At 42.0% G+C, this 12,029-nt stretch overlaps 1 protein-coding gene across 2 annotated transcripts; it reads right to left on the minus strand.

Annotated features, from left to right (window-relative positions):
• Positions 1-4,693: 4,693 nt before the first annotated feature.
• On the minus strand, positions 4,694-10,634 carry LOC310781530 (gamma-aminobutyric acid receptor-associated protein-like 1). 2 transcript variants are annotated; one of them, XM_083642176.1, is made up of 5 exons: positions 10,435-10,634; positions 7,722-7,811; positions 6,880-6,958; positions 6,443-6,561; positions 4,694-5,208 (listed from the first exon to the last, which is right to left on the minus strand). In XM_083642176.1, exons 2-5 carry the CDS (start codon positions 7,809-7,811, stop codon positions 5,143-5,145), a joined length of 354 nt encoding a protein of 117 aa, XP_083498302.1. In that variant the 5' UTR covers positions 10,435-10,634; the 3' UTR covers positions 4,694-5,142. The 2 variants fall into 2 exon arrangements, with proteins under 2 accessions (XP_083498302.1, XP_083498303.1); XM_083642177.1 differs by having other exon boundaries at positions 10,351-10,634.
• Between the last annotated feature and the right edge of the window lie 1,395 nt (positions 10,635-12,029).

Here is a 12,029-nt window from a genome sequence, read left to right on the forward strand (position 1 = left end):
ATATATATATATATAAAAAAACAACACCCACTTGGACTCTAGGATGAACTGATTAGATTTTGGTGGGCAAAGGTCAAAGTTCAATGGCACTGTGACCTCACCTCGGTCCTTTCCATCAAGGAAGGGGCGGGGCTAGGCAAAAGGGACCATAGCTAGGAATAGGAAGGTCATAGAAAGTCAAGGCTTGAGGGGTGGGTACCACCACCCACATCCCCCTGGGTGGGGTGGGGGCTAGTGGAAAGGGGCCGTAGCTAGGGTTAGGAAGGTCGCAGAGAGTCGGGGTATGAGGGTTGGGTAGGGGAGTGGCTAGGGGTATGTGGGTGGTGGGGAGCGTAGGATTACGGGTAGCAGGACCATTTTACATCTTGAAAACGATTAGCTGTGTTGTTGAAGTACCCCCAAACATTGCCTAAAGTGCCATGAGCCTGAATGGCCACACCGTGGGCTTCAAGGTATTTGTGCTTGTATGAGTCTGAACAGACATGGATGTAGACTGCAACTTGACTTGTTGGCGGAGGCATACAACTGCAAGGCGGTTATTTCTAGTCTCAATATTCTAACAGTACATCATCTAACAACCTTTCCACCATGACTCTGATCAAGACGCACTTGATGTTGAAACGTTAGTGTGACAATAAAAGTATTTATTATACACTGTGTGCTCCAGTGCCATAGTTTGGACCTTTCAACCCTATTTGGAGCATGTTCCACCCTGGTGCATGTACTTAAGAGGAGGGAGATTTGGCCCAAAATTGTGTGTGATGAGGATTAATCTATTATGATAGAAGAAGATTTTATATCAAACATAATGTTTGACAAACAATATCCTTTTTTTCTTAGACATTTTTGGACAAATACAAACTACCAAATGGACCGTACTTGATTAGAAAGTGTCAAACCATGTCAGGCTAATTTGAATCCAATCTAGCTAAAAGTAAAGAAAAGTGCAGTGCATTGTTTGGATGTTGGTAGGAAGTTCTTTTCAAAATCAAAGCCCCACAATGCTGCAATAACAGTAGTTCACAGTTTTATTTGTCTCACTGTAATGTACATAGGTTATGAATCCCAGAAATTGCCATAGATTTGTAGTTTTAAAATGGTTTATTTGCAGAGATGGGAAGTAACGAAGTACAAATACTTCGTTACTGTACTTAAGTAGATTTTTCGAGTATCTGTACTTTACTTGAGTATTTAATTTTCTGACGACTTTTTACTTTTACTCGTTACATTTTAACACAAGTATCTGTACTTTTACTTGTGTACATTTTCAAAACAGGTTCGTTACTTTTGTTTAAATGCACGAGAATGTAATTTAAAAACGAGTAGAAACGGGAGAACGGAGCAGTAATAGACGAGTTTCCCAGCGCTGCGGATAAAAGCTCATTCCAGCTCCGCCAATAGTATGACTTGACACTCCTCCGGGGCGTGGACAAAGAAGAGAAACACGGATTTTCTCTGAGGGGAGACACACGCAGACATTAGGGGCCGTGCAGACAGCCAGCACTTATTAGCGCTCGTCTTTTTGCAAATCATTCTCTATAAATACGCGCTTAGCGCGCATCTCTTTCAAGAAGCATTTCATCGCGTTTAAAAGCTGGTGGTGTTTTTTAGCGCAGCGCTCTGGGCGCTGAAAGCTGAGGAAAGTTTAACAGGAAAAGTGCCCTGCTCCTCTTCACTCCTCCCACCTCGAGCTGCTTCCAGAGTTGCCAATAATCTGGCGTTTCCAAGCGTATGGAGTTGTTCTAACACATACATTCAGTTTGTGCACTGTCAACATTCAGCTAATATGGTGTCAACACTTAGAAAAAAAAATAATAATAATTTGGTGGTGTTCTTCTAACACCAGAGACAGTTCTGTCTAATAAACCTTGAATTTGTGAATGTGATCAACCTGTGGACATTCAGTTCCTTATCCATTAGGTATCAGTATCATATCAGTCTCGAGTATTGTTTTTGTCTTTATTTAAGATCCCCATTAGCTACAGCAGAGCTGCAGCTATTCTTCCTGGGGTCAAACAACTTGCATAGTTTCAAGACATCAAACAATTTGCATAGTTTCAATCACATACTAAATTTACATTCTGTGTAAAAAATACATTCTGTACAAACGGTACAGTTTTGGATATTACATACATACATACTGTACCTTTCAAGGTATTGCATACATCAGAAATACCTACATATCATTACAGATGTGTAGAATATATATAAACTACATCACATATTGTATATACATGTATATACCATTACCATATCTGATACAGCACTTTGTAAGGGACACTTGTATCCAGCAGTTAAACTTGTCCAACTATTTGCACATTCATATATCATGGAAATATTAATGAGGGTGGACTAGATATGATTTTAATGGGGGGTTTTTTGTGTGGAAAAACCATAGCACACTATTTAAAGTAGAGTTTTAAGATGTGTAAAACATTTGTAGGGGATCTTTTATCCTCAAATTATATTCTATGATGTGAGGTTCAGTCATTCAGAAAGATACGGTAAAAATACTTTTACTTTTACTCGTTGGGTACATTTCAGAGCCTGTACTTTTTTAATTTTACTTGAGTAAAATAATTTAATCAGTACTTCTACTTTTACCAGAGTAGTTTTTTACACAAGTAACTGTACTTCTACTCAAGTACAGAATGTCAGTACTTTTCCCATCTCTGTTTATTTGACACACACATTGTCACGTCTTTGCTTCTCCTTTCCTCTTTCCCTTTTGTTCTTTTTTAGAAGCACTTACTGTAAATCATTCAGCACAGAAGAAACAATATTTTTATTTTGTTTTAATTATTTCCATGCCGAACAGCGTAGATTTAGAAGAAACATGCTGTCTTAATGCCATGGGACGTATCAGCTGTGCATTAGCCTACAGACACACAGTCTTAACATGCGACATTTTAGCTGTAAATTATCCTGTACAAGCGGTCAACTAGAAGTGTACCTGGTCTTTGTATAGTATGCAGAGCATCTACATAGATGTCCTCAGTTGCTCTTTCCAGGTTGGAGTAGATGGCTGACTCTGCTTTTTCCAAGGCCAGACAGACAGGCAGGCAGACAGGCAGGCAGACAGACAGACAGACAGACAGACAGACAGACAGACAGACAGACAAACAGAGAAGTAAACCATTTGCCGTTTCCAAACATTCAATGCATTGCCAACAAAATTAAATACACAAGATAAAATATATCTAATTTTAGTGTGGGCAAATAAAACTAATAAAACCCAAATGAAAGGATTTGCTCTTGGCAACAAACTACTGCCATAAGCAGAGGTGGAAAGTACTCAAGTAAAAGTACTCAAGTACATGTACTCGAGTAGCTTTTTTTTTAGGATTTGTATTTTTATAAGTATAAGTATTTTTATAATGTGTGTGTGTGTGTGTGTGTGTGTGTATATATATATATATACCGGTATATAATATTGAAATTGTCTTAGTAATTTGGCTGTTTATCTAAACTATATCCGTGTTGTCTGTTCAATCTCGTGAATTGATAAGGTTCTAAGGTTACAATGTACATAACATTCTGATTATAACACCAAACATTACCCTAATTATAAAAAAAGAAAAAGAAAGGCTCTTACTGTAAATCTGACCACAAGCCCGGCCTGGGTCCGAGGAATAGATGGGAAATTCCGGCCCGACCCACGGACCGGGTTGGGTTTGAACAGAAAATCTAACCTTTAACCAATGCAAATGTACTTTTACTCGAGTACTTTACTTTGAAATAGGCTACTTTTTTACTCTTGCTTGAGTAATTTCCCTGACTAGTACTTGTATTTGAGTACATTTTCACGAAAGTAACAATACTTAGTTACTTGAGTAGGATTTGTCAGTACTCTTTCCACCTCTGGCCATGAGTGGCAAATGCATGATTATTTGCAGTAATTCTACATCACTTTGACGACACAAAATGTCTCGTACCTTCAACATTTGGCTCATGCATCCGTTCACTTGCCCCCTCGCCTTCTTCACTTCTTCCCTCCTCGGGAATCTGCTGCATCTCCATGACTCTGGGCCCCTTCTCCCGCCTGTCTCACTTTCTATTTCCCTGCAGTCTTTGTTGTATGGAGAACGTTATATAACCTCTTCTTCACACACACAAGGTCAATTATAATTTAGCTGCAAAAAAATGTCAATGTTTTGCTATTAAAAACATAAAGAGGAAAGCTGCTCAAAATATTCTCAAACCTAAAAAAGTCCAGTGCGTATGCTTCATCCAGTCTGTGCACACTGAACACTTCTCCTTCCCCTCAGACACTTATATAGAGCGCTATTTCAACACCCTCACTAGATTCTGTGCGATGAACTTCATCATTTAAATATGTGGTGTGGTGCCACTTATGCAGAAATTAAGTTGGACAAAAATATATCACATTTTACTGGTATTTAAATTTTCAACTCAGCAAAATCCTAGAACAAAAAATATGGTGCAGGTGAATGGTACATGGACAACATGAATTCTATGTTGTTTGATCGCTTTGCCTTTTTTCCACTTTGATTCACAATGAAAGAAAGGTGTGTTGTTGTGCTGTGCAGCAGTAAAGTGCACGACAATCATACAGTATGTGTGCTAATGAGAAGACTTAGATCTTTACATCTACAACAATGTTTGTGCACAGAGACAGACACAAATGGTTGTAGTAATAATAACAAAAAATGATAAATCAGAACTGTATGCATTTTCATCTTTATTTTCCACAAAAGTTTATGATATTAATTTACAAAAAAAACTATTTGCATTAAATACAGATGACAGAGAAAGATGACAATTAAGAGAGCTCTCTGCAAATCATTTTCAATAACTTTCTTTTACCACGTATTTTTTTTTTACTTTCTTTACACCCCTCTTCTTTTTTTTCACCAATTAAGGATTCAACATAACTCAAATCATAGGCTACTGCTTTTTTTGGATGTCCAACTCAAAATACTGACAAAGGTAAACCCATATGTGCAACATGCCCTTGTGCCAAGCCCTTCTTCCACCATGTAGCTTTCTTATCAACACTCATATCAAAAGGAATAATAGTGGTGTGAAGCATAACAAACAGCCTTCACTTTTCCATCCCTCAGTCTCTCTTAATCTCTCCTCTGTCACTTTCTCCTCCTCTCCACCTCCTTTTGTCCCCTCTCAGGCACCGTAGACGCTCTCATTACTGTAGGTCATGTAGAGAAACAGGTCCTCTTCATGGTGTTCCTGGAACAGAACAGATCGCAACAGCACGCACATGCACATGCACGCACGCACGCGCGCACACACACACACACACACACACACACACACACACACACACACACACACACACACACACACACACACACACACACACACACACACACACACACACACACACACACACACACACACACACACACACACACACACACACACACACACACACCAAGTTGCTTAGTCAGCAAAATGGTACTACTATTTATAGGAGGAATCTTTGCAGAGGGATACCAAGTTTTTTGTTTTACATTTCCCAGAACAACATTACTCAATATACTGTAGGCTACAAGCCTGCTTTATGCAATGACGTACAGAAACATTACAAATGTAAACAGACCTTTTACAGCCTCTTAATATACACAACACTCATGTCTAGCTACCACAGGGATACTCAACTTGCTTTGCCCGGAGGCCTTTTGTCAAATGATATGAGGCCAGGGGCCAGTTAATAAAGAAACATTAATATAAATCTTTCTGTAGCCGATTGTAGGTTTTTGGGCTGTCAGCCGGAGTTTAGTCTTTAGTTAGTTAGGTTAAGTTAAATTAGTTAGGTTAAGTTAGTTAAGTACATATAAGTGCCAGGGTGGCGAGCAGACGGCTGGAGCTCAGTCAAACTTTATTTCATGTTAGTTTTCATTGTGAATTAGAAAATGGTCGGGGGGCCACTCTGCACCCTATCGCGGGCCGCATCTGGCCCCCAGACCACAAGTTGAGTATCACTGAGCTACCACATACTACTAGTTCTTGTATGAATGACTTTAGTAGAGACGTGGCGGTGTTTCAACTGAAAACAGCATGCAAGGATTGGTCCTTTGAACACCAAGTTTGTATGTAAATAATATATTTGTTTAATTACTGGCCTGCTATTTCTGTATTGTGAAGGGAAAAAAGTGAAGCAACATCTCTAGCTGTCAGATGTTTCTTAACACTGTCTAGCAGTGATACAAAGTCATTTTTGGTATGCTGCATTGATGGGGAGGGGCAGAGAATGTTTTGTGTGTCAGCTGAAACTCTAAGACAAATGGATTGTGTGCGTGTGTGTGTGTGTGTGTGTGTGTGTGTGTGTGTGTGTGTGTGTGTGCGTGTGTGTGTGTGTGTGTGTGTGTGTGTGCGTGTGCGTGCGTGTGTGTGGAGGGGGGGGACATGTGTATGATGGGAAGATGCACATGTGAATGAGTGTGTGGAAGGGTACAGTTACCTCATAAACAGCAGAAAGTGGGGAGCTGGATGGGGGAAGGGAGTTGTTGACAAAGAAGAAGAGTGCTTCCTCTGGTCTCATGGACACACGCTGTCGGATCAGGAAGCACAACTGGCCCACTGATGCAGGACAGACAGAGACAGAGACAGTGACAAAGACAAAGACAGAGGCAGAGACAGAGAGCAAGATGGTCAGTGATCGAATCTTAACGAATCTGTTTCATTTCATATAAAGAGGAAGGAAACTGGGTGTGAAACTGACAGGGTCACTGTGTGGTCGGTCTGTAGTCTTGTGACATCAGACAAAAAGAAAGCAAAAGATATAGGCCTGCTACTGACTACTAATATTATCAGATATATATAGATGAGAAACAGAGGGAATCACGTGTGTGTGTGTGCGTGCGTGTGCGTGCCTGCATGCATGCGTGTGTGTTTCACCTGTTAGATCTGACGGCACCAGGTATTTCTTCTTGTCCAGGTCAGGAGCTCGTGACCTTGCAGCTCTCTCTACAATGATCTGGTTAAGAAAGCACAGGAGAAATCAGTCATCGATTAGAGACGACGCCTTTGCATGCTAAAATCCCCAACCCGGGCCCAAGAATAATCTCAAGTGACTCGCATAACATAATGAAAGCAAACATAGATCTAGAGCTTTCTTTAAAGAACCGACTATTACCCTTGCACATATCGGTTTAATCGTGCGTTCCTTTATCGCAAAATAACTGGGATGTGGAGGCTAAATGACTTCACATCTGTTTGGTTAGCGTTCCATTTGCAGAAAACTTGAGCTGGGAAGTTCACTGTTCATTGGTCAGATCCAGTCGCTTGCCAGGCTAGCCATTGTTAGCAATAACAATTGACAACATGGCATTTTGCGGCCTTTTGCGCATACAAACACTGCAGCCTCATGTCCACACAGATAGAAGTTAGGCAGTGCTGTGTGTACCGCTGATTTAATGAGACACAAACAAAACAGAAGTGCTAAACAACATTACTACGATTATAACTACTTGTTGCGCGGTGCAGCCATCTTGGATTTTTGAGGTCGGGGCTGCTGAGGCTCCTACGAGTTTGGAATGGGAAATACCAGCTCTGATGACGTCACCGTCCCAGCTCAAGACCTTTGAAGTCGTAAGATTACCAGTCCCCAGTTTTAAAGGAATGCACGATAAGATACAATGACAGCCTACATAACACAAACACACCCCTTGTCTGTCAAATCACTGGCAGTCTGTCTGATTGTGGGAAAAAGAAAGAGATAATTAGCATGTCATACTGACCGGTATCTTGTCCGGATGCTTTGCCCGAACTCTCTCCCCCTCTGCTCTCCTCACCTCTAGTGGTACTGAGCGCTGGTACTGACTGCTCATCTAAAAACAAAACAACACAAAAAGGACATTACATCTCTGACAATATGGCTGTTTATCAAGTAGACAAAGCAACGAGAAGGCATTCAGTCAACAAGCTGTACTGACAGCCTAAGGGCACAAGATGTGACCATTAGGAATGTGATGCAGGCGAATGTTATCTATAGGGTCTTTGTGCTTTATCAGGTGTTGTGTGCAGGCCATATACTGCATATGGCCTGCACACAACACCTGATAAAAGCACAAAGAAAATAAGTTATTTTTTAATGAATCCATCCAAAATCCATCCATACACAAGGAGGAGTTGGAGAATGTGGACACGGTCATGGCTAGGGAACAGAGGCCAACATGAGGATGCCAATTTTGCGAGAGAGCTTGAGGTCATGTCGACTATCTATTAGCCTCTACTAGCATTTTGTGTCTATACTGATGCATGCAGCATTTCTATTGGTTGTTATCAGATGTCGTTGTAGCCAGGGCCAGATCTACCTACGGGCAACCGGGGCAGGTGCCCAGGCGGCCCTCAGTATGAAGGGGCCCTCAATTTTTTTTTTTTTTTTTTATCTGGCTTATGTCGGGCTCCACAGAACTATGACACAAATCTAAGATCAATCAGAATAAAATAATAACAGTTTCCAAGAAGATTGGTCTCATGATTGAGTGTCATTGGATGGCTGTGGGCAAGTGGTGAGCAGGGGTGGGAGTGCTTATGGTGCTGCAGCACTCTCTGCTGCTTTGTATTGGAATTGCAGATTAAAATGTGTTTTATATGTTTTATACTGCGATATTTAGGGTTTAGTTGAAGACTATGAGCAAAGCAAAGAGGGTGGAGATGTTATTTTTGATGTTTGGTTTATAATAATAAGATAATAAAATATAATACTAAATAAGTTCAGTGTTTCTGCCTGTGTTGCTGTCTGTTGTAGTGTAAAACGAACTAAAGGGAGAGCAGGTGGTGACATGAAAAGGAGAAAATACTGAATAATGACATCACAACAGTATAATCCTAATGTTAATTTAAAATTAGACATTCCTCTAAATATGGCTAAAAAACATCCAAACGTCCAAAAAATGTCACACTTTTTGGCGCCCAAAAGACAGTCCCTTCCTTGCAGCACCCCCTACTTAAAAACAGTTCCAGCGTCCCTGGTGGTGTTGTTCAGCCATTCATCTTTCCATAGACATTTAGTAAAACTAGGGATCTCGCTCGATTCCTAGTCGCCCATCCTGCAGCTCGCCAAGCTGGCCCTGCAGCTCGCATTCACAGCTTGGCCGCTGTGCGGCCTTGCCTTTCTTGTGTCCGAGTATACTGTATACTGAGTATACTGACCAATTCTGACAGCTGTCAGCCTGTCAGAATTGGTCCTAGGCTATCGTTGGTCACAAGACTTTGACAATGGCCATCTTTGAACCTCTTTCACTGCGCGATGCCATGACGAGCATTTTTGTAGCCACACCCAAAGATATGTCCACGTTTCTTTCACGTTGGTCATCTTTCGTCTGGGACAGCCCAAAATCGCACAGTGTGTCAGAGGCATAAACCAATTTTACTTACTATAAGAAATAAGAATCGATTTCTAGGGTGGAGACCCTGGTGAAATTAACTTTTCCCCTTGGGAGTGAGATCGGAGTGCAAAGGAAGGGACAGAATGTAGGGAAACAGTGGATGAATAAATCCAGGAGGCAGTAATGCAACATAAAGGATACCAACTGCCACAGAAACACCACAGAATAACTTTTCTTCCACCCCTTGTCCTCCTCCCTACTTATACTCCCACCACTCAGCCAGGAAGGATTTATTACATCACTGATGACATCATAATTACTAGATTGACATCACTGATGATATCACAATTGCTCGAGTGGCATCACTGATGACATCACAATTCAGTGATTAGACATCACTGGTGGTGTCACAAAATTCACTGATTCATGACATCACTGATGATATCACAGATCGTGACTAACAGACACCGCAAATGTACACCGCCCGCCCACTTAGGCATGAATGAATGAATGAATGGATGATGATGATGATGATGATGATGATGATGATGATGATAGTTGTCAAAATTAGGAGTCTAATTAATTGTTATCTAACGATAAGGTAAATTATGTAAAGGTGTATCAAGGATCCCCAAATAAAGGAATCACATTTTAGGAGATTTTGGCTGTTTGACAGAATTATGTATAAGTGGGTGGTGACAACAACAACAACAGTGGAGAGTGAAATCTATGATGAATACAGTTACAGTATCTCTCAGTCAGTGTGCTCACTTCTAATATATCATATATTTATCCTTTTTCACAGGACAATACGGTGACGAGTAGCTTACTCAATTCTCTTGGGTAAACGTTAACGTTATAATGAGCTCAGCTGAGCTAACTCGAGGTGAGGCCACGTCACTTTCCACAACAATGCTGAGACTGGCTGGCTTTGCGGAAGCGTGTTATTCTGTAACGTTATACATCCAGAACTATTCTGAGCAAAATGAATCGATTAAGTTATCTGTTTGTCAGCGTCAGTGGCTTAAACCCTTACCCATCAGTCAGGGCTGCTGCTGCTGCTGCTAGCTAACGAATGGGGTTACTCGCTAGTTACATCTGGCGAGTCAAGAAGACGTACCTTTGAAGAAAATTAAAACAAAAGCTGTTTTTACTGATGTCAGCACAAATTCAGCGATATCCAGAGGTCCTTCGTGTGGTCAGTTTTCTCACAGAATGCATATGATGGGCGATTTAGCTCAAAATATACTCATAACGTCTAGGAATTAGATATATTTTTAAGATGTCGACTACTCCTGCTGAAAAACAACAACAAATATTGCAACGCCCGCCCACCATATTCGTTACCATTGACCAATGAGCGACAGACGTGCAGATAGGCAGTGTAATGTGTCCAATTGGAGGGAACCGGAGGCGGGCTCCCAGTCAGTTGACAACGCATTCATTGGATTGGTATCGCTGTCATTCTAAATCTGTTATGTCCATTTTGTCAGCTTTGCCTCAGTGCTTTTTGCCTGGGAAACTGGACCAGGGTCACGCCTTGGCCAAGCCAGACTACGTGCATGCTGCACGTATGCCTGCACTTGCCTTTCCGCATTATCGTTGCTGTACAGTTTGTTTGTACTGTTCAGCCGGGTGTAGGTATAGTAGACAGTGCCCCCTGGGGTAGAGAGGGGCCCCTTTACAGAGCAGGCTCTCCATCAACCATTGACAGTAATCAACGTATTGGGCAGAGAACGGGCCCTTGCAAATGACTCAAATTGCGTTCAAATAAGAAGACACATTAGATCAACAGTAGTCTCAACACCAGACCGATGAAAGTTCTTACACTGATACACTACTGCATGCTGCAGATCTCTCTCTGGGTCTGGGACGCTTCCCCTCAGTAGGGTTGCCACCTTTCATGCAGAAAAATAAGGGACCCCCCCCCCCCCCCCCCCCCTGCAGTAGGGGCCCCGCTCCTCAGGGCCACGACCACCACGAGCCCGAGGGCGGGGTAGCCAGTGGTAGTAAATCATAACTAATTAGATTGTTTCAAGAAAGCATTTAGATTAATACTTAAAGTTTGAAGTGCTTAATTAACAATTAACTAATAGTGTTTCAGCTATAAACTCCTTAGTAAATGGGTATATTTGAGAAAAATATATATTTGCTTATCTCTGAACACCTTTTGTATTGCCTTTTTGTCTGTTAATGCGTTAGCGAAGCATGACACTCATTCTACTCTAAAGCATGGCATCCCCTCCTTTCCCTGTTCTCTCCACATACTCTCTTACTCCCCCTGCTCTCCCGCCCCACCTCCTGCCCTTCCTGAACTCTCCTCCCCCACTATTCTAAAGCATGGCACCCATTCTCTTTCTCTTTCCCCCTTCCCCTGCTCCTTCCCTGTTCTCTCCTCCCCCACATTTCCCATTCCCTCCCCACCTCTTCCCTTTCCATGGCCTCTCCTCCCCCACATCCCCCCGCTCTCCCTCCCCCTTCTGCTCCTGCTCTCTCCTCTTTCCCCCTTCCCCTGCTCCTTCCCCACCTCCTCTCCTCCCCAACATTTCCCATTCCCTCCCCACCTCTCATCACTCTCCTGCTCTCTCCTCTCACACATCCCCCCTGCACCCTCCCCACCTCCTCCCTTTCCTGATCTCTCCTGCCCCACTATTCCCCCACTATTATAAAGCATGGCACCCATTCTATCCTATATTTCTATATTTTCTATATTTC

This window comes from Poromitra crassiceps, assembly GCF_964638095.1.
Source record: "Poromitra crassiceps genome assembly, chromosome: 1".
NCBI classification, from domain to species: Eukaryota; Metazoa; Chordata; class Actinopteri; order Beryciformes; family Melamphaidae; genus Poromitra; species Poromitra crassiceps.